This window comes from Theobroma cacao, chromosome 5 (genome assembly GCF_053813885.1).
Source record: "Theobroma cacao isolate CCN51 chromosome 5, ASM5381388v1, whole genome shotgun sequence".
Classification (NCBI taxonomy): domain Eukaryota; kingdom Viridiplantae; phylum Streptophyta; class Magnoliopsida; order Malvales; family Malvaceae; genus Theobroma; species Theobroma cacao.
The window spans coordinates 42,578,943-42,602,130 of record NC_142643.1 but is presented as its reverse complement, the minus strand read 5'-3'; the positions used below and the strand labels follow the sequence as shown (position 1 = coordinate 42,602,130).

The 23,188-nt window shown below is 35.4% G+C and overlaps 5 protein-coding genes across 5 annotated transcripts; 1 reads left to right on the top strand and 4 right to left on the bottom strand.

Annotated features, from left to right (window-relative positions):
* Window positions 1-113: 113 nt before the first annotated feature.
* Window positions 114-4,476, bottom strand: LOC18599807 (ubiquitin-conjugating enzyme E2 2-like). Its single transcript, XM_007029944.3, has 5 exons — window positions 4,101-4,476; window positions 3,974-3,999; window positions 2,913-3,002; window positions 2,721-2,809; window positions 114-682 (listed from the first exon to the last, which is right to left on the bottom strand). Exons 1-5 carry the CDS (start codon window positions 4,223-4,225, stop codon window positions 554-556), a joined length of 459 nt encoding a protein of 152 aa, XP_007030006.1. The 5' UTR covers window positions 4,226-4,476; the 3' UTR covers window positions 114-553.
* Window positions 4,477-4,935: 459 nt separating this feature from the next.
* On the bottom strand, window positions 4,936-6,476 carry LBD20 (LOB domain-containing protein 20). The gene is given in 3 exon segments (XM_007029943.3): window positions 4,936-4,962; window positions 4,964-5,281; window positions 6,093-6,476. Coding segments are annotated over 3 exon segments (729 nt in total).
* A 950-nt stretch (window positions 6,477-7,426) lies between these two features.
* On the bottom strand, window positions 7,427-9,916 carry SDG20 (SET domain protein 20). The gene is made up of 2 exons (XM_007029941.3): window positions 9,074-9,916; window positions 7,427-8,091 (listed from the first exon to the last, which is right to left on the bottom strand). The coding sequence occupies exons 1-2, from the start codon at window positions 9,816-9,818 to the stop codon at window positions 7,703-7,705; spliced, it is 1,134 nt and encodes a 377-aa protein (XP_007030003.3). The 5' UTR covers window positions 9,819-9,916; the 3' UTR covers window positions 7,427-7,702.
* Window positions 9,917-10,888: 972 nt separating this feature from the next.
* EGY1 (Peptidase M50 family protein) lies at window positions 10,889-15,407 on the bottom strand. Its single transcript, XM_007029937.3, has 10 exons — window positions 14,875-15,407; window positions 13,909-14,373; window positions 13,624-13,764; window positions 13,311-13,412; window positions 12,441-12,652; window positions 12,210-12,260; window positions 12,055-12,124; window positions 11,396-11,464; window positions 11,245-11,295; window positions 10,889-11,155 (listed from the first exon to the last, which is right to left on the bottom strand). The coding sequence occupies exons 1-10, from the start codon at window positions 15,232-15,234 to the stop codon at window positions 10,997-10,999; spliced, it is 1,680 nt and encodes a 559-aa protein (XP_007029999.3). The 5' UTR covers window positions 15,235-15,407; the 3' UTR covers window positions 10,889-10,996.
* Window positions 15,408-17,984: 2,577 nt separating this feature from the next.
* Window positions 17,985-22,982, top strand: LOC18599803 (guanosine-3',5'-bis (diphosphate) 3'-pyrophosphohydrolase, putative (DUF2215)). Its single transcript, XM_007029935.3, has 10 exons — window positions 17,985-18,158; window positions 18,929-19,151; window positions 19,315-19,472; window positions 19,591-19,736; window positions 20,202-20,264; window positions 20,351-20,443; window positions 20,714-20,875; window positions 21,558-21,649; window positions 22,113-22,282; window positions 22,394-22,982. Exons 1-10 carry the CDS (start codon window positions 18,065-18,067, stop codon window positions 22,699-22,701), a joined length of 1,509 nt encoding a protein of 502 aa, XP_007029997.3. The 5' UTR covers window positions 17,985-18,064; the 3' UTR covers window positions 22,702-22,982.
* The last annotated feature ends 206 nt before the right edge of the window (window positions 22,983-23,188 follow it).

Here is a 23,188-nt window from a genome sequence, read left to right as displayed (position 1 = left end):
AAGGGGTCCACAGTATTAATGGCAGTACGAGGAAATGCAAAACAAAACGTTTATAATCACATTATACCCAACATTAATGAACTCTAAACACAAGTGCATGTTATTCACAAAGATAAGCAAAACAACCAGCAAATCTGACTAGATTTAAGCAAAACAGGAGTTCCTAGCAGCCATTCACATTGTTTGAATTATCTTACTAACTCAATTACAATGAAAAGCTCCTCCAATTTGGTCTCTAAGAGCAAGGATTCTCTTGCCTGGGACATTAGTACTACAAAGATACTCATATACAGACTAGAGAAACTGACAGCTACATTACAAGAAAGATGAGTAAAGAATAGGATTCAACATTCAGAAATCCGCAAAAGCAAAACTGTCTTAGAGGCAGAAATTAAATCATTCAAAGAAATCGTCTTTGCACAATGCACACGAAAACAGACTATTGTACTCCAATCCCTAACAAAAGGTTTGGAAAACAGTCTTCAACTTCACAAGCACCACCAGCATATTTTATTTTCACAGAATGACACAGGTTACTGGTGCTTTACTGGACTCAGTCAGCGGTCCAGCTCTGCTCCACAATTTCACGCACTCTTCGGTTGTATTCCCGCTTATTCTCACTAAACATACGAGCAGCTTCAGAGTTTGCTGGAGAGTTTGGGTTTGGATCACAAAGTAGAGACTGGCAAAAGCACAACAATGTCGTTAGCACCTTTAATTTGCATTAGCTCAGAACCTCTCTTGACTTTTAAGCAAACTAAGTTGATCAAACTGCATAATGACAGTTAACAAGAAACCATTTATACACAACAGAGTCTTGATTGGAGCCCACTTTCCAAATGCTTGCTTAATGTTGATCACAACACCACAACTTAATCACAAATTTCAAAGTTATTCCAATCAAATGCAATAATTTAATGACTGATCACAGGATGAAGCTGCGTGAGGATCAGCAAGCATCCTAGATCTCTTCATCCACCGTAAAAATGATTAAACTTGATCAAACATATCATGGCATAACTAATTCAGCCAATATGTGCAAAGCCTTATACCGGCTGCCTACTGACAAGGATGCTGAACCATGGGTTGAAAGACATAGGCTTGCCTACTTTACACGGCTTATAGTCATCGGTGCAAATCTTCCCATGTTCTTTTGAAAAGTAAATGGATAAGATGCCAAGGATATAAAAGTCATTCGTCAACCAAGGGAAAAGATGAAAAAGAGAAATATGAACTGCAAAGAGTCAATAAAGCCTAAAAAGGAGCCACAAAGGAAGGATATGCATGTTATTCCCATTTTTACTCAAAGAATTTGAAAACAGCATGGGCTCCCGCCATACGGAACAAATTCTTTCCTTCTTATTTTTCTGATATTCAAGTTCCTTCCTAAAAAACTGGCTTCTGCAGATATACCTTAGATTTTAAAAGAATTGGACTTGTTTCTATCTCCTTGTTAACAGTTTTTGGTGCTCTCTTGTATATTTCCCTTCTAGGTAAATACGTAACAGGGCAGCACGCTTTCCGACATTATGACTCATTACTTTCATTGGTTAGAAAATGAAGGAGAGTTGACAGAACAAAGCTCAGGCCATAGTGCCTGATGCCATTCCCTCAAGTATCTTTTGAAAAAGTTAGTGAACATACAAGTCCACTAGCATTATAGAAAATTCTTTGAAATATATTAAAGGCTAAATGCACATATGCCACTAGGACCACATAGGTCACTCTTTTGTTTTATTGAGTCTGTTGATACTCCAGGTCAAACAACGCTATGAGTGATCACACAAGCTTATACTATTAACATCTGACCACCTGCACTCACATGATAAAAAGAGGACATTTTTATGTATACAGGGAGAACACCTCAATCCTTGAAGTTTGGTCCATCATGGATAAGCACTTTGTATAAAGCACCAAGACATTCTTACCTACGACAAGAAATTTGATAATGACTACACATTTGACTTTTCTTCAGAGACAAAATACTGTAGGGCAGCTAAAAAGGAGAAATAAACAAAAATAAAAGGTAAGAGGAATATGACACCCTGCCCATTTCCAAATTTTGGCCTACCATTAAATCACAGTACATAACCCTACAGCCTGCATATACAGCATTATATGTTTAGCACACATGTCTCCTCCTGCATCCGTAGTTTATATTGCATTACCCTCACAACCACTCCAGTCCTTTCCGAAGGACTAAAGTTTGACATGTCATGCTTCCATGGTTCAATTATTTTCAGGGAGCCCAATCATTGGCTTTTCTAAACCTTTATGTTTGCCATGTGCCTAGGTTGTCAAAGAATCTCCTTGTACATTTTACATGTCACATCTTTCTTTCCTTTCTCTTATCTTTTTTCTTCAAAAAAAAAAAAAACGTAAACACTGAACACAGGCACACAGCAACAGTCAAATGACTATGCAGTAAATATTAATAACCGAACAAATTTCAATTAAGGTTTCTCAAATTGATATGCATTAAAAATCTAATTGAGACGACCAGAATATCAATCAAAAGTATGCTTATTGCATCAATGGTTTTTTTGCAGAAATCAGATGAGCAAAGGTGAACGACCCACTCACGTAAAGACATAGATAACTCATACGTTTTAATTTGAAATTCAACAAAGGGCAAACATCACAGTCAAGGAAGCCATTGATGAGAAACAAAATTTCTTCAGAAAGTAAATAAAAAGGTAAAAAGGCATAGAATGCTGCACCTGGATAGAGGTGAGTATAGCTGCAACATCATATATTGGACTCCACTGATTTTGTAAAATATCCAGACAAATACTTCCGTCTGCATAGACTGATCAAACCATGACTGATCATTAGATGGTAAAAGAAACAAAACAGAAACAATTTGCAGCTAAGGCCACAAATAAAATCAATGAACAACATCTTGTACATACTATTTGGATGAAACATTCTCGAGATGAACCGGACCGTTGGAGGTTTATTTGGATAATCCTCTGTAAACTGCAAAGTCAACTTGAACGTACCTGAGAAATCTCAAGAAATTCCTCGTGTTACATGAGAAATACAAACTAATTTATTATCCTAAAAACATGAAAACTAAAATACCACCAAGAAGGTAAACTGAAAGAATAACCAGGCAATAGAAAACAAGATAACTAGGATACTAGAAAACATGAGATCTCTATACACCATAACGTCAACAATTTTATTGAGTCTTAACCTTGCTAACCCTACCCCATCATACCCACCCACGCCCCTAAAACTCTCTTTCCAGTCTTTCCACTCAAAGCACCAAGTCATAGCAACAAAATGAATTTCCCACAAATTTTACCATTTGAAAGGTCATAGTTTCAAGTTCCAATTATTAAACGTAACAACTCCACAAGTTACAGCAACAATTTCAGGTAACAGGGTAAGAAAACCCCTAAATTTAAACAAATAGGCAATGGAATGAAGGTGACTTGCTAATGCTTGGAACTAAACTGACCAAACAAACATTCAAAGGCAGATAGCATCAAAGAAAAGCAGAGAAAATGCCATTGGTATAATAGCCAAAACCCATGATCAATTCACTTTAATCAGCATCCACATCAATAGAAAACACATGAGGATCTAAAATAAACTCCAAAGCCATAAACCACAAATACTTCATGGACAATTAAACAGATTCCACAAAGATTCAACTACACTCCATCTTCACCAACTCAAGTAAATCATGTGCGTCTGAATTATGGATCTATGTATGCTAGTTTATGCATGCATGTAGCAAAACACAAAACAGCTCAAATTTCAAGGTAAAACGACCAAAGCAACATAATCAATTGCATAACCCAAAAAGTTATGCAATTCCAACAAAAGTTACATAATTAATGCAGCTCAAATTACACAATTCCAACAAAAGCCCACAAGAAACCATCAATTGCATAACAAACAAAACTAAAAATTAATAAGGTTCAAGAAAAAGAAGACAAAAAAAAAAAGAACGAATTTTTACCTCCATCCCAAGGAGTATCATCAGGCCTGCCCAAAAAAAAAATCAAAAATCAAAAACCATAACCAAATCAAAAAGGGAAAAAAAGAAGCAAATGAAAGACAAAGAAATGAAGAAAATTGAGATATACCCAAAAATAACAGCGTTCCAAAGCATGATATTATTATCTTGAGGAGCCCCACTAATACCAGCAGGTGGATCCTGCTGGAGCCTCTTGAAGTCTCTCATCAGCCTCTTCCTTGCTGGGGTAGACATAGGCTTCCTTCTTTTCTAAAACCAACCCAACAGAAAAAAGCAAAAGAAAATAAAAAGAAAACAAAAACCCAGGTTTCTTTTACAGAGAAAAAGAGATCTGAGGGAAATCTAAGAAAGAATCGTCTCTGGGATTTCCCGGGTTTCACAAAAGAGAGGTCAAGCTTGCGTTTCTTTTTTCCTCTCTCTCTCTCTCTCTCTCTCCCTCTCTCTCTCTCTTCTTCAGCTTGGGAGTGCGGGTTTCTTTGTATTTGTACGTGGAAAAGGACGAAGACGATTTTAGGGAAAAGAAAAATGAAAACATGGGGTAGTGATGATGTGACTGCATGGTTAGGTGAGTTTTGGAACGGGCAAATAGTGTCTCGCCACATCATTGCCGACTAATTGTACTTCTTCTTTTTCTGGTTTTTCTTCTTAATTATACATATTATCTTCTTTCCTTTTTGTTACTTACATTAACCTAAGCAAGTAGGAAAAATATAAGATTATTCCATTAATTTGTCATTCACCTATATTAATATCTCATATAAACCTTGGTATATATGTTTATGTTATGCTTTTGGGAATGATAATATACGAATAGAAATGGTTTTGCATATAACGTCCTGAGGAGCACTGCATGGGCATGGCACATATGTATTCTCTATATATATAAAAGTTTTATTAATTTTATAATGGAAATGAAAAAGGAAAGACAAAAAAAATCCTAAAGTTTATCTTCGGTGAATAAGTTCATTGGCGGAAAATGGCCGGAATCCGGCTCTCTTCTTCATCATCTTCGTCGTCATGGCATGGCCTGGAGAGCTGATCGAGACGGTCCAGGCTTTGAGAGGATGGTGCAGTTTCAGCCACGAGGTCAAAACTGGAGGTGAAGTTGCTCATGTGGATGAGGCTATTGGAAGCTGAGGAGTTGTTTGAGTATGCTGGCTGCAGCAATCCAATATGTTGTTGCTGTTGCTGCTGCTGTTGCTGGGAGCTTTGGAGGGCATTTGCCATGGCAAATCGACTGTTAATCAGTTGGTTTTGCACCATTGCTAGCTCAGCTTGTAGAGAAGCTACCTGCAAAAAGCATCACAATGATTTTCTATCAACTATAAGCAAATAGAATATATATATGAATTACTTTTAGCAATCATAAAGAATATTTTAGCAAATTTTTGGTCAGATTAGCACTTTTTTACTAAGAAATCATTGGAACAATCTTTTGGTGTTGATCTTATAGTTGGTAAAGAAAACTTAAACATTAACCTAGCTAACGATAATTAAAGCACAAATAACTTAATATCTTGCTGTGAATAACAAAATTTTCCTTATAATTTAAGGAAGATCATAATATGATTTTCACTTTTATGACAAAAAACTGTGCAGAGAGCAACTCTTGTCTTGTTTCAATATTAAATTCATATTGCCTAGTCTATATGTAAGCATTAAATTCAATATATGTGACTATACTTTCTTGTAAGGTAAGTAATTACAAGGTCTTAATAATTAACTCAACAATTAGTGCATGACTTTTTATCGCTGAAATTCTCTTCCCAAATAAAGAAAAAAAGTAGATTAATTTCATTTGTTTAATAATTATGACCTTTAATTTGGTCCAGCATAATGCTAATAGAATGAGAAAAACGTGAAGGCGCAGGGTCCATTGGTTCCTTTTCAAACAGTATGCAACTCAAAAGAAGATGTAGGTATAGCAAGAAAACAACTTAGCCAACATCATTTTGCAAACTTTTTCCTGAAAACAATCATCTTCTCCTGTCTTTTTCCCTTGATATTTTTGTTTAAATTCTAAAGATTTAATTGGCTTCCATTGAAAAAACCAACAAAGAGGAAGAAACTAATTACTATGGTAATGCATGTGTAGATTAACCTGTTGTTGTAAAGAAAGTATGGTTGAGACACAACCATAAACCGGGTCCGATAGCCTGGCCTGAGCTTCATACGATATCGTGACCACAGCATCGTGTCTCCGGTTCACCGGAATGTGAAGCAAGAGCTTCGACACGTTACTAGCTCCGAACACCTTGTGCACGGCAGCAAACCTGGCTGCACCCTGGTCTGAGCCAAAGTGGGGTGCAAATATGCACCCACTAATACACTTCCTCCTCAAGAACTTGCATGCCCCACATGGTGCTGCTGGGACTGGGGCAGGTGCCGCCACCACCGGCTCATCAGCCTCGACCAGCATGGTCGCATGCTTGCTGGTGCCCTTCCTACGAGTTTCAGACATGCCATGGCATTGTGGCTCGGCCATTTGAGGGATGTTAGTGTTAGGGTTGGGGTTAAAAAGAGAGCGCAAATGAGAAAGGTGGTGAGTTTGGTTGCTTATATGTGAGAAAAAATGTTGAGGAGGGCACGTTTGTCTCGTGAATGGGGTTGCCAAGAGAACTGTGGTAAGCTTCCTTTTCTGTCTTTCTTTTTCTTTCGTCTTTTTTCAAATATAAAACACTTTATAATATAAAAACTAAATACAGAAAGAGAGCAGGGGCGTTATGGTTGGTGGAGGGGTAGTGAAATGGGAAGAGGCTGGGTGGTGTGAGGGGCACGTGCAAAGGGAGTGGCTTTGTTTGAGCTGGGAGTTGGGTCATGGTTAAATTAGTAGTTTAATGAAGGTGTTAGATATGGGGATTATATAAAAATGGTAAAAGAAAGTAATGAGAAGTTCATTTGTAAGAGTCGAGGAGGGTTGTCTTTATGGGAGGGCACAAGATTTGTGCTGCCCGTGGCGTGTGGGATTTGTAGCTTGCTACCAAACTTGCAAGGATGTCATGCCATGAGTGAAGTTCCAAGCTGTGAAGTTTCAGCCTTTAGTCCTTTCTTGTAGTAACGATTTATATAAGAGGAAATTGCAACATCTTATTTGCGTTCTTCAGCTTCATTTTCATTACTAGATTTAGTAATAATTCTTCTAATACTCGTTACAGAACAAAAAGAAAGACTCCTATGTCTGAGTAATACAAAAATGGAACTGAGAATAGTTTTTCCCACTGAACTTGTACCATGCCAAGCCAACCAAGCTACAACAAATGACATCTTAGAACAGACATTCTCTAGCTGTATTTGAGAAAAGAGAAGAAGAGTAAGAGAGCAGGACAGAGTAGATTTTCTGAGACAAACGAAATTTTACAAAATTGTTAACAGTTAACAGATAGAGAAAAAGATCACAAGTTGTTGCTATTCAAGTACAATTAGCAAGCTAGGTAATTTATGCTGTCAAAAGGATGAACTTCAATTTTGCGTTCACTGAGGGATTAGAGTTTTGAGTAAAGAATTCTTAAACATTCAAAAGTTAAAAGTCCTGGTGCTCTCCTTGTACTGTCAAAAAGCAAAGGCTCTAGCATGGTTCTCTTGGAAAGACACAGCAGAAGATTAGCCCATCAATTGGGCATAGCTATACATTTAGACAATCAATATACCTTTTGTGAACATCACCAGTCAATTGTGCAGCAATGCTTTCTGTTAATGACAGCTTGGGTGCTTTCAAGTATGTTCTGAAGGTAAAGTTCCAAGACAACAAGAGCTTCCACAGAAACATTGCAAGCCCTTAGGCTTAACTCTAATTTCCCCATAGCTAAAAGTGAGCTCCTCATCTTCATTTATGTCTTTTGAAGCCAAGAAACAAAGACGAGGCAACAAAGCTCCTGAGCTTCTCACAAGTACTGTGGATAGATTACCACCATCACAAGAATGGTTAATGAAGCGAGCAACATTTCCGACTCTTGTGGCATCTATATTAATCCTTAAGCATGCCTTCCCCGATGGAAGATGTTCTCTCACAACTAGAAGAGCGGAAGAAAAGTGGCCGCCTGAAGCAAGTTCATCATAGATTTGTTGCCTCCTCCTGGCTTCTTTGGTTGTTAAAAGCTCACCTATCCAACCAAATTGCAAAGAGAACAGCATTTAAGGACTGATCTCCAAAGATACAAATCATGTACCAGCTGTGCATAACTGAGGAATAACAGACACAATTACTTCCATCCAAAATATTTCTCCCAGAAAATTTTTCTAGATAGCTTGTTCTTCTAAATGCTTTGAGGACACTGAATGATGTGCACAAAGAACAAAACTAAAGAGAGACGATGAAGAGGAGGTGAAGAAACAATTACAATTAAAGCCTCAGCATGTTGTCTCCAGTTAGGTTTGCAACAGCTTTCTGAATCATGTAAAAATTCAGCACCAATATTAATTCAATAACACTAACATGGCTTTCTGTTTAGCAGAGCATAGAAAGATTAAGGTCGTATGACAGTAAGAACCAGAAAGCAAGAAGGTGCAAACGGCAACAACCAGGAAGCAGAAATGGGGATGATAGTATGATACAAGGCAAACCATCAGCCTGATCAGTAAGAATTAACAACCCCAACTTTGCTAAAGATAGCAAGTTGTTACACATTGGTGACATGAAGCAAAATAGCGTGGGGCAAAAAGGGGGAGAAACAGAAAGCTAGCTGCATTGCTGGAGGAGAATATAATATCATGTAGCCTGCATTATTAATTTGTGATGGTGCTGTCTTTATATTATGTGCATACATATATTCAAACTTCAAAATTTCTATGCTTTCTACAAGTCATCGTATTGTTTTCTTGTAATGTTCAAGGATTTCCCTGGCATTAAGCCCTGACCAAACTCATGCTTCTATTCTTAAAAACAGAGCCATCTTTTAAGAATCATCAATTTACCCAAAAAAACACATACAAGTGACACTCTTCTGACAAAGCAACTAAATTTAACTGAGAGAAAGATACTAAAACAGTAAATCATCACAACCTTTCATATTAAAAAATTTATTTTGGGGTAAAAATATATGTAACTGAAGGAAAAAAAAAAGGCTAAACTTTCAAATTAGGTACCTGCATACTCACAGACGAATTGCCCCCGCTGAATCCATTGAGCAGCATATAAGCTCCAACCTTTTCTTACATCTCTCACAATCTTCAACTGAACTCGTATCCCTCTCTGACTCGGCCGATTCCCACACTCCAACCCGCATCGGCAACTCGGTCCACACTCACTCAGTATCCCCATCCACTCGGCCCCCTCCAACTCCATGCACGGACATCCAATCACATTATCTTCAGTCACCTTTAAACACCTCTCACACACGCACGCCGACTCGCCCACCACACTCACCCACATCGAATCATCAGCCACTCGACTCCGTTGAAAATAAGCACAACCCATTTCAGCATCCGAAGAGCTCGACCCGGAAAGAGCCTGACCTTGCGACGAGTTGGGACCGAGTTGACTCAGTAAGTTGTTGGGTCCCCAAGATTGACGCTGTAAATAAGGAAAAGAAGGAGAGGGGATGATTTGAGAAGGGGTGTAGATGAAGTAGGCATATGGGTATTGATCGACTGTGTTGTGAAATGGGATAGGAAGGTTTTCAAAGGATCTGGAAGCGTCGAGGGAGCGGTGGAGAGTGACGGAAAGGGCGAGTTGGTGAAGGGTTTTGCAGGTGAAGGAGATGGTAGCCAGTTCTTGAGGGTTCAGCCATGGAAGGATCAGGACTGCGCATTGAAACAATGGGTGGTTCAAGCCTTGGCTTTTTGGGGCTAGTTCGTTTAGGTGCGATTTTTTGGGCGGAGGAGGCAACATGGAGACCGGAGAGTGATCTGGTTTGGTTTGTTTCGGTTTAGAACGTTCCAGCTGCTAATTATGGGATGAGTTTGGGCTAAAAGAAATGATTACATTTGGATTTGTTGTTTCGACGTCAAAATTATTGATGAAAAAATAATATATTATAATGTTTGATACATAAGAAAAAGTATTGATTAAAATTTTTAAAAAATTTAATACACTTACATGTTTTCTAATATAAATTTTTAAATTTTGTCCTTTAAAATAATGAAAAACATTTGGATACTTATTATTTAAATTTTAAAACTATGTGAGATTACTAAAATTGTATTTTTTGTAATAATACTTAAAACTATTAAAAATAATCATATTTTATAATAATTATGATTTTTGTAATAATATCTAAAACTATTAAAATCAATTATTTTTGCTGCTCAGTATGCATGAACGTTACAAAGAAAAATGGACATTGTGATTGCTCTAAAGTTCAAATTAAACTAAGACCAAACTTACTTCGAGCCGGAAATATTTGGCGCTTCAAATAAGGAAAAGAAGGAGCCGGAATGATTTTTTTAAAAAGGGGGTGCAGATGAAGTAGGCAAAAGCTTACTGATCCACTGTGTCGTGAAATGGGATGGAAAGGCTTGTAATGGATCTGGAAGCGTGAGGGAGCGATGGAGAGTGATGGGACCGGCGAGTTGGTGATGGTGAGGGGGATGATTGCTAGTTCTCGAGGGGTCCGCCATGGCAGAAAATGGTTACAATTGAATTTGTTGTTTCGGCCTCAATTTTCTTTTTCTTTCAAAACTTGCTATTCAATTTGCATTGTTGCTTATGATTATGAATGATCCTTCAAACGAATCACTGCCGATGCCAATCAATTGCCAAGCATTCATATCTAATAGACGACAATTACCATGAAAGAGAACGAAAGAAATCCTGTTGAGGAGATGTTAGACCAATTTAAAGGTTTAATACTCCAATGAATCTGGAACCAAAAATTATGAACAATGAAGAGAAAATGATGAACGAGGCAACCAAGAAAAGGCAAAACAATAAGGAGAATGATGTACAAGAACAGATACAAATTGAAAACATGACTTGCTTTGGCTATTATTTGAATTTCATATGGCTTTATATCAAAATTGGCTTTACTATAATTTCTTTCTCAATATCCTACATAATAGTAACATATATCAAAATGTGTTTACAAGGCCTATACCTAGCTCTTCAGCTAGCTCATCCCATATAGGAAGCAGCATCAATACAACAAGGAAAATAGCTACTGTAACTGCCGTTTTCCTCCACGTTCCGACCTCAGTTACATCATTTAAGCAGGATTTTTCTGGAGTCCTCTGAGCGATTGTGATTAAAGTAAAATGATCAGAAAGATGATTTTTGATTGTACTTTTTAAATTCTTTTACTAAGTTTTGATTGGCATACCTGACATATCAGCACATAGAGCCCCCAAGGAAGTGATAAAGGTCCTCCAATCTGCAAATAAGATAGAAGAGAGTAGCTGCATCACACAAAAGATAGAGGTAATTGGTTTATAATGCACGGTCCAGGATGACTCTAACTAGTAGGCACATACCACTCCTAATCCAAGCAGTGTGTAAGTTGTCAGACCAAACCCAACCAATGCACCTTTTCCGAAAGCACCCTGAAAAAAATGTGACTATCATAAATCTTGGACATAGAATGAGATAATTAAAGCTAATTCATGCATGATCAAATTAAAGTTGCCATATCTCAATTTGTTTATAACACTTGGAGCGTAAATAACAGTCTAATTAGAGTACCTATACATGTCAGAACAATATGCGTATTAGCAATTGGCCTTTATGACAAATAATAGAAATACTCAACTATTAGAGCATTAAAAGAAAAGAAGAGTTGTTGACATACATTTTCCCTTTAGGCTATGAAAGGATAATTTCTTTATAGAAGTGGTAGGAGGCTTACCGCCCCATAAATTATATATTTTGTTTCCCCTGTTTCTTATACTTCAATCTAAATTTCCTCTATCCCTATCCCTGATTTGACCCTATTATCTATATTCTCTCTACCAACCTACCCTGGTAATGGTATGATTATCCCAAGATATCATCAAAGCTTGAGGATGCACAGAAGAGAAAAGGCTAATGACTTGAAGATGCTAATTCTTCCGTTCTCTCTAATCAGTATGATGCAAAAGTAAGGGAGAAAAAAGAATAATAATTCTGCAGCTCTAAGATAGAGAGAATAGGGTACCTGCACAGCCCTGCCACCATCAAGACATCCCACAGGAAGCATATTAAAAGCTGTTGTGGTTAAGCCACACCTGCAATGATAACTTGTATAGTAAGCATATCGAGAAATCCAGACTAAGATTTAAGGTAAGAAGATAATCAGGAATTAAACCCTACCATCCTGCAATCACAAGAGGATGAATCGATACTGTTGCAGCATGCATTGCCCTGCACATTGACAACGTAATTTGTCCATTAAATATTTTCATCACAAAAATAAGATCTCAATGACCTCACATGCTACATCTTTTAGATTCATCCAAGAGGAATAGTGGAAAACAACATCATTGGCTCCTTGGATTTCATCAAAGCTCATGCATTTAAAGCTGTTGAAGCAAAAGGACATACGCATAACCAAGAGTTGCTCTACTGATGAGCCCAAGAAGCAACGAACCCTGAAACAGCATGCTAGGAACCTGCACCAAGTCCCCAGCAGCATCAGGATTTGATGAAAGCAACAGACCAACAGCAAACATGGAAAAGGACAGTGCAGCACCGGCAAATGGGCCCGCAAGGGAAATATCAACTTTTGTACTCCGATCAGGAAGAATAGATTTGAACTGCAAGAAGTAAGAGTTGAGGAACACCTTCAGAGATAGCACTTGAAAAGATAAAATATTTCAGTTGGATATTCCTCATTCCTTGTATCAAGTCAAGCCAAGAAAACAGATATAGAGAGATAAAGCCGAAAATAACTGAAGAAAGGGTCAAGGAAAATATTTGACAGTCAAGAATATAATATCTATGCTGTGCCTGAAATGTAAATAAGATATTATATTTCAGAAAACAAAGACAAGGTCATTTTGACCCTAAGGAGGAGAAGAGGGGGTAAGAGGGACAGTGACAAGAATGAAGTTTGTTGAGAGAGATATTTTGAATCATCCAAAGATGAATCTCAAGACAATATGCTTAACTTAAGAAACCATAACAACTACACATCTATCACTACTGATCATATAAGGACAGTTTACACCACATGAAACAAAGGCTTCAAGTTAGTGGGACATTGGAATTATGAATTTCTTGCTCAATTCTCAATGTAGCCCATACAGCTACAAATTAAGTTTGTGCGTCTTGTGGCTTGAATATCCTATTTATACAAGAAGGGAACCATCAGATGGTTGAACAAGTGCACCTCATTAAGACAGAAAATATTTAAAGTTAATCAGACATAGCATTCTACCTTGAGTTGCCATACAGGAAATAAGTCACACTCACCTGAGTAATTGCTCCGAAACTTCCAAGAGTAATGTTTGGAATGAAGAAAGGAATGCTTAGTTTTACTTTCTTTGGAAAAGCAGCCAGAAAGTGCCCAACTTCCTGCAGGCAACAAAATTCATGAAATAGAAAAGTCAAACATAAGTGCATTGTAAACACTAAAATAGATCGAGTTTGGTGATGTTACATATAGGCATACAATTTTTATAAAATATATCAGACACAAAACTGATTAATAATTGACAAATTGCAAATCTAAAACTGGAAAGGGAAACTGGCTCTGGAAACCATCAAAAAGCATGGATACGCATACATGAAATAAAAGAACCCCCAAAACACCATATGCTAGGGGCAATGCTGACTCCACAAATGGGTATAGTAGTTCCATATCTGGTGGTTCAATAGCATTTGGATCTGTAAAGTATTTCACAATCTCTGGAGGAAGTCGGTTTATCTGTAAAGCAGATTGCACACTATCAATATCTGATATCCAGATTGACAAAGATGGTATATCCAGAAAAATGCAGAAAATATAACTTCTTCTATATTCTATAGATCAATGCATCAATGTCAAAGTGTTTCTACGAAAATGAAATACCTGAGATGCAATACCTAACTCCACACTGGAACCTATAGTCAGGAGGAACAGCAAAAGAGCTATCACATATTGCCAAAGGGTAGTTGGCCCAGGTTCAGAAACCTCTTTCCTCAATAAACCAAAGCTAACACGTGGCCCACCACGTGGGTCCGGTGCTTCTGAATCAGGCTCCTCAACCATGTAAAGATTGTATTTATCACCCATAATCTCAGCCAATTGAGTCTGGAGTTTGGTAAACACATCTTCTCTTTTTCCTCTTATATTTCCCAGAAAAAGGATGCCCTCACCAAGGTCTCCAAATGACTCTTCTTTAGTTACCCAAAATGTTGAATAGCCAAAAAGCTTGTCCTTAATGAGCTTTACATCAGAAGGGTCAACTTTCTCAGGTCCAAGAAGCTCCATCAATTTAAAAGAATCAATTTGGAAATCACTGTAGGCTGATCCAAGAGGAGCTATATTTGGTGGCTGAAAAAAGGAAAGCATTGATATATTAGAATCATAAATGTCATTGCATATCTTACAAACACGCACTATTCTCACAAACATTCACTCTCTTCACTCATCCCATTGTTATGTACAAAATTTAGCTACATATATTCATTCATATTAAAGAAAGCTTCACTTGGTTGCTACTTACAAAATATTACTTGCTTTTTAAAATTAGTTTTTTGCTCCCTAAAAGTTGTTGAAAAGAATCAATTAAAAATGAATAGATGGCACAGACGCAGCAGCAATTCTAACATAATTGTTCTATATAACAGTAAAATCAGGCATTTGGTTTGCCATGATAATTTAATTTTTCTATGAACATTTCTCTCCTTTTCTTTCTTTTGCCTAAAACAATTTTTTGCACTTATTTTTTAACTAATTTTCGCCCAAAATGGCAACTAAATTTATGCCTTTAAAATTTAACTATTAAAATATCACTAATAAATGCAACAATAAAAAAGAAGCAAAACACCGTACCCTTGAGGAAACAGACGGAGGCGGGTCATTGCCGATGCTCCTCTCCTCCGGCGCTGTTTCTCCTGTCGGCGACGCCGTCGTGACGATGGATTCTTTAGATGAAGAAGAATTATTCTCCTTAACGTCTCCATCATTATTGGTGTAATCACCGTCATCATTATTACCGCCGCTAAAACATCTGATTTTGAAAAACTTTTCCCGTGAAACTTCCTTGGAAATTATTCCTGTAAACAAAAGACACAAATTCCTCTTCACTTTCCTCGACTCGAAAACTTCGACGCGAACTCTTTCGCGGAAGATTGAACTGGAACTGGAGCGGAAATTCACCGCGCTAAAACTACAGCTCGTGAGAGTTCCCATCCAATCCAAAACCTCCAAGCAAGTTACTTGTAAAAAATTGAAAAATGAAAAAGAAAAAGGTTCGAATTTTTTTATTTTTTCTGGGTTTTGAACACAGAGATGAGCTCAATGTTTTATCTTCTTCGTCGCTGGATATTCAATAAGAAATATCTTTTTGTGCTTTTTTGTTTTTTGTTTCCTTAATTGGATTTTGATCTTTGCTAGTTTGACGGCTTGTCCTAGTTTATTTTTCCACCTGGATATGTGGGTCCTGGTTAATTTATCCAATTGCAGGATTTTTTTTTTATAGTTTCACGTCAATTACATTTTAAATGCAATGTTGATTAATTCCTTTTCTCTGAAGATTAATGTTGATTACTTCCTAATAAAGAATTAATGAAATTTGATTGATTTAAATCCATTATATTTTTAATTTTCATTAGATAATGAACATTTGGCTAACGTCGAATTCAAAATTTAAATCTCTTTCTTTTAATAAAATAATTAATAAAATTTGAGAATTGATGATAATTTTAAAAAAGGTAAAATACTCTAAATTTTTAAATTTTAATTAAAATTTCAAACAGGTCTATTAAATTTTAAAAAATATTCTCCATTCCAAAAATGTAAATACAATTAATAAAATTTATGAAAAAATTAAAATATTTTTTTATTTTTAATTTAAAATTTATTTTAAAAAATAAAAAAAATAGCAACTAGGAGCACTTCCTCAGGAAGCACCTATTTGTTAAAATTAATAAAAAAATTTTAAAATTAATAAAAAATAAAATTATTATTTTAATATTATCACGTCATCAAATTAATAAAAATACTAACAATTAATTAACAATTAAATCTATCTATTTAGTGGAAGATATTTCTTTAAAACGTAATGCCTATTTCAAAAACTAATAAATCTATTTAGAATTTCGATTAAAACATAAAAAAATTGAAGTATTTTACTTTTTAAAAAACTATGTAATTTTGTAGTTTTCTTATTCTCGTTTTGTAAAAAGACTTATATATAATACATAATATTTAAAAATTTTGAACTATTTAAAAATTTTTAAATAATTTTTTATTTTTTTATTATATTTAATCAAGTTGTTATATTTTTATTTTAGACTAAATAAATTTTTATAACTAATGATTGAATAAATATTGTTAGTCAAAATAATATTTATATTTTTACGTGATGTAACATATTGACATATTTTAATGAATGATGACATTATGTAATGATATATCCACATTACATTTTCACTTTTCATATTAACGTAAAATAACAAGTAATATTTTTTTTTCATTGATAGTCAATCAATCATAGTCACAAAACTTATTTGTTACAAAATAAAATTATAAAAACTTTTTTTTTTAATTTGGGGAAGAGGGATTTGAACTTTGCTCTCTAAGCAGGAATATTATGCATTAACTAATAAGCTAAATATTCGGGTACATATATAAAAATTTGATTGAACGTAATATAATAATAAAAATATGTAATACTTAAAAAACCTTTAAACGAAAATTCAAATAAAATTTTTTTATTTTATTATGTTCAATTAAGTCTCTGTAGTTTTATTTTCAAACCAAATTACAAATAAATAATTATACTTTTATTGAGTTAATTAAGGTTTTATGATTAATGACTAATTTAGTCAAAATGTCATATGGTATACTCACAAGTCATAATTGATTATAATGTATCATACTAATGTGACATTATAACATGCTCATATAATATTTTCACCATCCATGTTAATGTCACATCATTGTCACGTATATATAAAAATGATAGGTGGTATTTTGACTAATGATGATTAGTAAATCATTAATCATCAGAGGTTATTTGATCAAAAAAAAATATAATTACTTGATTAAATACAAAAAAAAAGTAAGAACTTATTTAAATTGTCTTAAATAGTTTAGAGATTTTTTTTAGTATTATTCCTAATAAAAATTCATTTACATTTTTTTAATAGATGAATAACTTTATAAAAGTATTACTTATATATTTAAATTACATTAATTATAAGCTAAAACCATTCCAAGTCCATTTAGAGGAATTAACCAATTCAAATTTGTGAATTTAAAGAATAGCTCACTTATTCTTTCCTTTGATGCTTTCAAAACTGAAACACATATTGAAATTTGAATCTAATTTTAGTAACTGATCAAATTCATAATATATTATTAATTTTTTTTGGAATCTACATTATTTATCATTTTGTTAATAATTAGTTATAAGCTGCTACCTTCTATATATAAAAAAAAAACCTTATATGCTACTAGCTTTTTTTGTTAATTTATCAATAGGTCAAAGAAAGGGTTTATATATGTCATACGTGTTTGAAGAAAGTTGAAATATTACATTAGTGCATAACCCCTAACTTTATTACTACTTGAATTTAGTAATTGCCTTCTCATTTAATTTTTAATGAATCTGTATAATTCTATCTTATGGTGTTCCAACATAACTTCAAGTTTGCTAGATTTGTAGACTGTAAAATTTAATGCAACTTTGTTTTATTTGGAACTTTCTATGCAATTTGTTTTATTTTATTACCTGAAACATAATTACTGGTTATTGTTGGTATGTAGTTGTAAAAACTAAATAAATTTCTATACAAAAAATGAATAATTATTTAATCACGTGTCTAATTCGTGTCTTAACATTAATGTTGAGTTAATGTTAAATTACGCTACACGGACGTGACACGTAGATAAAGTTGGTATTAAACAAAGAGCGCTTTCCTCTTAAAGTTTCCTTTCGCCTTCTTTTTCAAGCTCCCTTCTGCCTTTTTCATTTAACTCAGAGAGAAGAGAGGCGGAGGAGGGGCTGAGACTGACGATGGTGGCCTTTTCTTCTCCTCTTCTCCTCTTCTTCTTCTTATTCCCTCTCTTATTTCTCGCACGGGCTTCTCATGTGACCACCCACTTCAAAGGTATCTTTCTTTTTATTCCTTTTTTATTTTTTCATTTTCCTCATGGGATTTCAAACTTTAGATAGTAGCATGCTATTTGGTTGCTGATTATATGATGGAAAAGGAAAAAGGGTTTAGCGAATTTAGTTTTGGTTTTTTTTTTAATTTTCGGAACAGTTTTATCTTTCAAACGGGCTGTTCTTCATTGTTTGGTTTGAAATTCTGAATCGTAATGCTTCAATTTGTTTGATTCCCGAGAAAATATACGAAACCAGAAGAAAACCAAGAGTTTGGGTTTTGATAAATGAAAACCCTCTTTGAGTACTTATCTATACTATTCTTTGGCTTCTGAGAAAAGTGACTTAATTTTCTCATTTCTTATCAGTGAGAATCAGTTTCCCACAGGTTTCTTTAGGCCTTCCTAGAAAGACGATAGCTTTAATATAAATAAATTACTAAGGTTAGACATGTCACATGTGGGATGCTGTTTACTTTGGTTGGAAGGGCCTATAGGTATGGGAGGATTCTAGTACTATTTCTATAAATGTTTGGATTGAATGATGAGCGGATGCTTTGTAATTAATTTAATTAAAAAACTGAACCCTATCAATGTGTCTTATAGTTTTGCCATATAGACAATGTATAAAGCAATTTGAGAGCGGGGAATGGGGATATGTTGGTTAGTCAATGGCAATTTATAATGTATGGCTATGGTTCATGTGTTTTTGTTCTCTTGCACTCTTGCTGTGCTTGTTTGTGTGGTTTCACCTATCATGGGTTTTAAATTTCAGGCATTGACTTGGCAAGTCCAGCCCTAGATGTCACCCCAACGCCCCTTTCTGGGCATTCATCTGTTCGTTGTTCCAAAGATGTTTTGTTATGTGATCGAGTTCAAGTTTCTGGTCAGCCAAGGTTAAAACTTGGGAGTTATGCCAGTTGTTTTCGGGTTACTTTGGCTCCATCTGTCTTAATACCAGAACGATTACACAGCAAAATACAAGTTTGCTTTCATCAGTAAGTCTTGACTCTCAATCTACTGTTGTATCTGCTTTCTGCTTCTCCTGCATCCGTCTTGTCTCCTATTCGCCACACATGTACAAAAGACACCTAGGCGATGCATGAGCATACTTCAAAAGTTTGTTGTGACTTTTTGGGCCTGACTGACAAAGTCTTGCAGGAATGCTTCACTTGGATTATGCAAGTGTGAGAATGATGATTGGAAGGCGGTGCAAAAGGGGATATGGCACACTGTCATGTCACCTTATGATGATCGATATATTGATGTGAAGTTTATCGGCGAAGTGTCTGGCTCTGTCACAGTTGCTGTTGAAGAAGGTTTAAATCTTTTTATTTGCCTTTCTTTTAAAAGAATATATATTTCTTTTGATGGCGATTGTTAGTTATTTGAAATTTTAACTTTAGTTTTAACCTTAATTCTTTACTGTTTTTGCAGACTTTCAGCAATGGCGGCTTTTTTTTCTAGTTTTGGGATTTGTGTTGTTGCTGTTGGCACCATTTGTCAGCAGTTGGGTTCCTTTTTACTACAGCAGTTCAATGGCTATTGGCATTTTTCTTGTCATTATAATCCTTCTCTTTCAGGTATATTGGCTTTCTTCCACAATTTCCTTATGCCTTTGTTGCTTTTCAACTAAATCTTCCTTCTTATTTTGACTAATTTTTCTTAAATCTCAATGCTATCATAGAATATATTTTTTGAAATTTGAAGTACTTTGTCTTACTCTGTTGATTGCAAGAAGCTACCGATTTTAATTCCATGAATTTTAAAGAACATGGATCTATATCATTGTTCCAGTGCTGTGCAACTTTATGGCTGCAGTCTATCAGTTTACTTCCTTACTTAGAGCTCATTAATTGAATTGCTTGAATATCAACTTTTATGCTTCCTCATCAGATACTCATTGGTTGACATACTATGGTGGGATGACCTTGCAACTACTAGTTATGGATTTCCATAAATATTTACCACTTCTAATTTACGCCAGTGCCTTAACTGTCTTAGCTCTGACTTTTCACTGTGTGTATGATTTTCATTTTACCAAGCAGGGAATGAAATTGCTGCCAACAGGAAGGAAAAATATCTTCTATCTCACAGTATATGTACCAATGGTGAGTCTTTCTTTTCATTAATTAATTAATTAATATATCATCTACTTTGTGCCGCCAATAAGCTTACTGTTTTATTTATATTTCAGCTTGGAGCTGGATCTTTTCTGTTACATCAATTGTCTGCGTTGGTAAATTCAATCCTTGTCAATTTTGGGCTGAGTGAAGAGATGCATAATCCGGTAAGTCATTAAATTCAGCTGAATCAGTTCTTCATCCTTCCCCCTCATTGGAGTTCAGTTTTTCACCACAAGATGTTTAATATGGCTCCCTCCCTTTATTGTTCACAAAAAAAAAAAAAAAATGGAGAAAGAAATAGCTTTATTATTTATGTGCATGTGATTCTTATTCTCTAATAATTTGTTTGTGGTTAACTTGTTCTTTTTTCCTTCAAAAAGATGGTGGTATTTCAAAGTGGACGAAGTAATTCTTTCTGCTTATTTTGGTTACAGGTTGCTATATTTGTATTGGTTGGAATTATCCTTTCAGGAGCTGCTTTGGGGTACTGGATTGTAAGGAAATTCGTGATCTCAAAAGATGGAAGTGTTGATGTTGGTGTTGCCCAGTTTGTAAAATGGGCCATGCGCATCCTTGCAACTACTTTTATTTTCCAGGTATGCTTCTCCTACTTGTGGTGGCTGTATTAGTTGATGTGCAACCTAAGCTATGTAGCAAGTTTTCTCCTCTTTAGTTGGGACTTCCTTTAAAGCAGGAGGTTGCTTCTGAAAAGACCTATAAGAGGGTTGGCGATAATTATGTCAAATACAGTATTGTTGGTAATAACCAAGCAATTGCTCAAGGAAGGATAAATTGATTGACTGATCCCCCTTTGAAAATCTTTCCTTTAATAGGAACAAAAAAATTATAATTAGATTGTTGATTAGCTGCTTTTAGGTTTCAGGTTGGACACTTGATTTTGAGATGGACCTGGCATTGTGTGCCTCTATGACTTAGCCTTGCCCGCTTAAATGTGTTAGGTGTTTGTCATGGGCTACTTTTAACTAGATCCGCTCAGCCATTCTTCACCTGCCCTGACATCCAAAGTAAATGCACTTGCATGCCATCTGCTGGTTTTGCTGTGTCTCTTACATAGATAAATAATATCCCTTAAGAGTGAAGGGTCATAGATGTTTAAATTGTTACTGATGCAAAGTAGTCCTTTATGCAAAATTTATTATTGGCTAATCGTATTTGTGAAGCTGGAGAAGGGAACAGTATTAGTATCTTCAATCTGAGGTGCAGTGGTGTCTTATGCTTCTTCTTTTTTGTCTTGCACTCTTCTTATACTCTTTCCAGAGCACTCTTGACACTCAGCTGGCAATGGTGGCAGTGGCTTCTTGTTCTGCTATCTGTTATCTTATCACTTCAGCAAAAAGGAATGACCATATGTAAGTTAAACATAGCACGTTTGGTTCCTTTTTTATGTTTTTCATGTATATGTATCTGCTGGAAGACCAATGATTTTGTTAGTCTATGCTGTTAATGTCTTTGCTGTGCAGTATCAGTATCGTGTTGAATTTGTTCATTTCAATTAATAGTCATACCAATATATTAAGACTGCCCCTGAGTTTGTTTGGATCTCCTTCAATACATTCACATGGTGGGTGGTGCAGTACATAAGCATTCCCCTTTTTTTTTCTTGAAATGCACATAAGCAGTTACTTTATTTAGATTACCATAATTAACTCAGTTACTTTGTTTAGATTACCATAATTAACTCAACTTCTATAAGGTTTTGAAATGTTATAGCATCACACTGTCTAATTGACTGTTAAATTCAACAAATGGTGGTAAATCTCAGTTTTCATTCATAGCCATGATTTATTTGAATAATGAATTTTGATTATGCAGGCACCAACCACGTTCAGGGTACGGGAGTCCTTGGCTGCACCAGTCGAGGCAGGGAACAATAAAGCATGGTCGTGCTGAATTTTTTAGTAGGAGTCCAAGAATGGATTCTAATAGGAAGGTGTGGAATAGTCCAAAGACTTCACCTGTATGGAGTAACTCTCCTGTAAAAGGTACTTCATACTAGTGCATTTTTCGTGGGCAGCATTTAGTTTTCTTTCATGTTTTGGTTAATATTATTGATTTGATTGACTTGTTTGACTTGTTTCCTTTTAATGTTGCAGGTGTGGTTTCATCACCTCTTGGTGAAGCTGCTATAGATCATCAAGATTACTATTCAACCTTTCACAAGACGCGATATCGAAAGAAATTCACAAAGCAAGAATGGGAGGATTTCAGTCGGGAATCGACCCGGCATGCATTGGCACAGTTGGCAGCATCGCCAGAATTCACTGATTGGATGACTGAGCATGCTGGCAGGATAAAACTCCTTCCATGTGATAGTTCAGACGAATCAGTGGGGAGCAAAACAAGTTCTACAGATGAGGACAATGAAGGAAGCAACAGTCGATTCAGATTGTTCAGTTGGTAGCAGCTGAGTAGAAAACAATGTTAACTATGGAACCCCTAATGTATAGTTATCTTAGGAAATTAAAGGGCAACAAAGAACTGTGGGGAATGTTTTAGGAATGATACTGTTTCTGTTGCATCATGTTGATTTTCTGAAAAATTTTCTAACAATATGACGGCGGTAGAAATCCTTGTATGAGTTAAGATTAATTTCTGCATAATGTACAGATGCTGCAGATAAAAGGGCAGATTTGTTTCATTGACTAATTAATTGCAACTGGAATTAGATTTTCGGCTGCTGTATTTGCAAAATTTCTGGAGCTTCATAAGGTATATCCTATGCCTAAAAATACGACTAGATACTGGTACATGTGAAATCCTGAAAACGAAAGGGGCAAAATTCAGACTAATGGGAATAGTTTACTTCTTAGGAAATGGGAAAAAGAAATGAATTGAACATATAAATTGTTCTTTCATTCTTCTGCTTCATTTGTGCATCTATACCATTA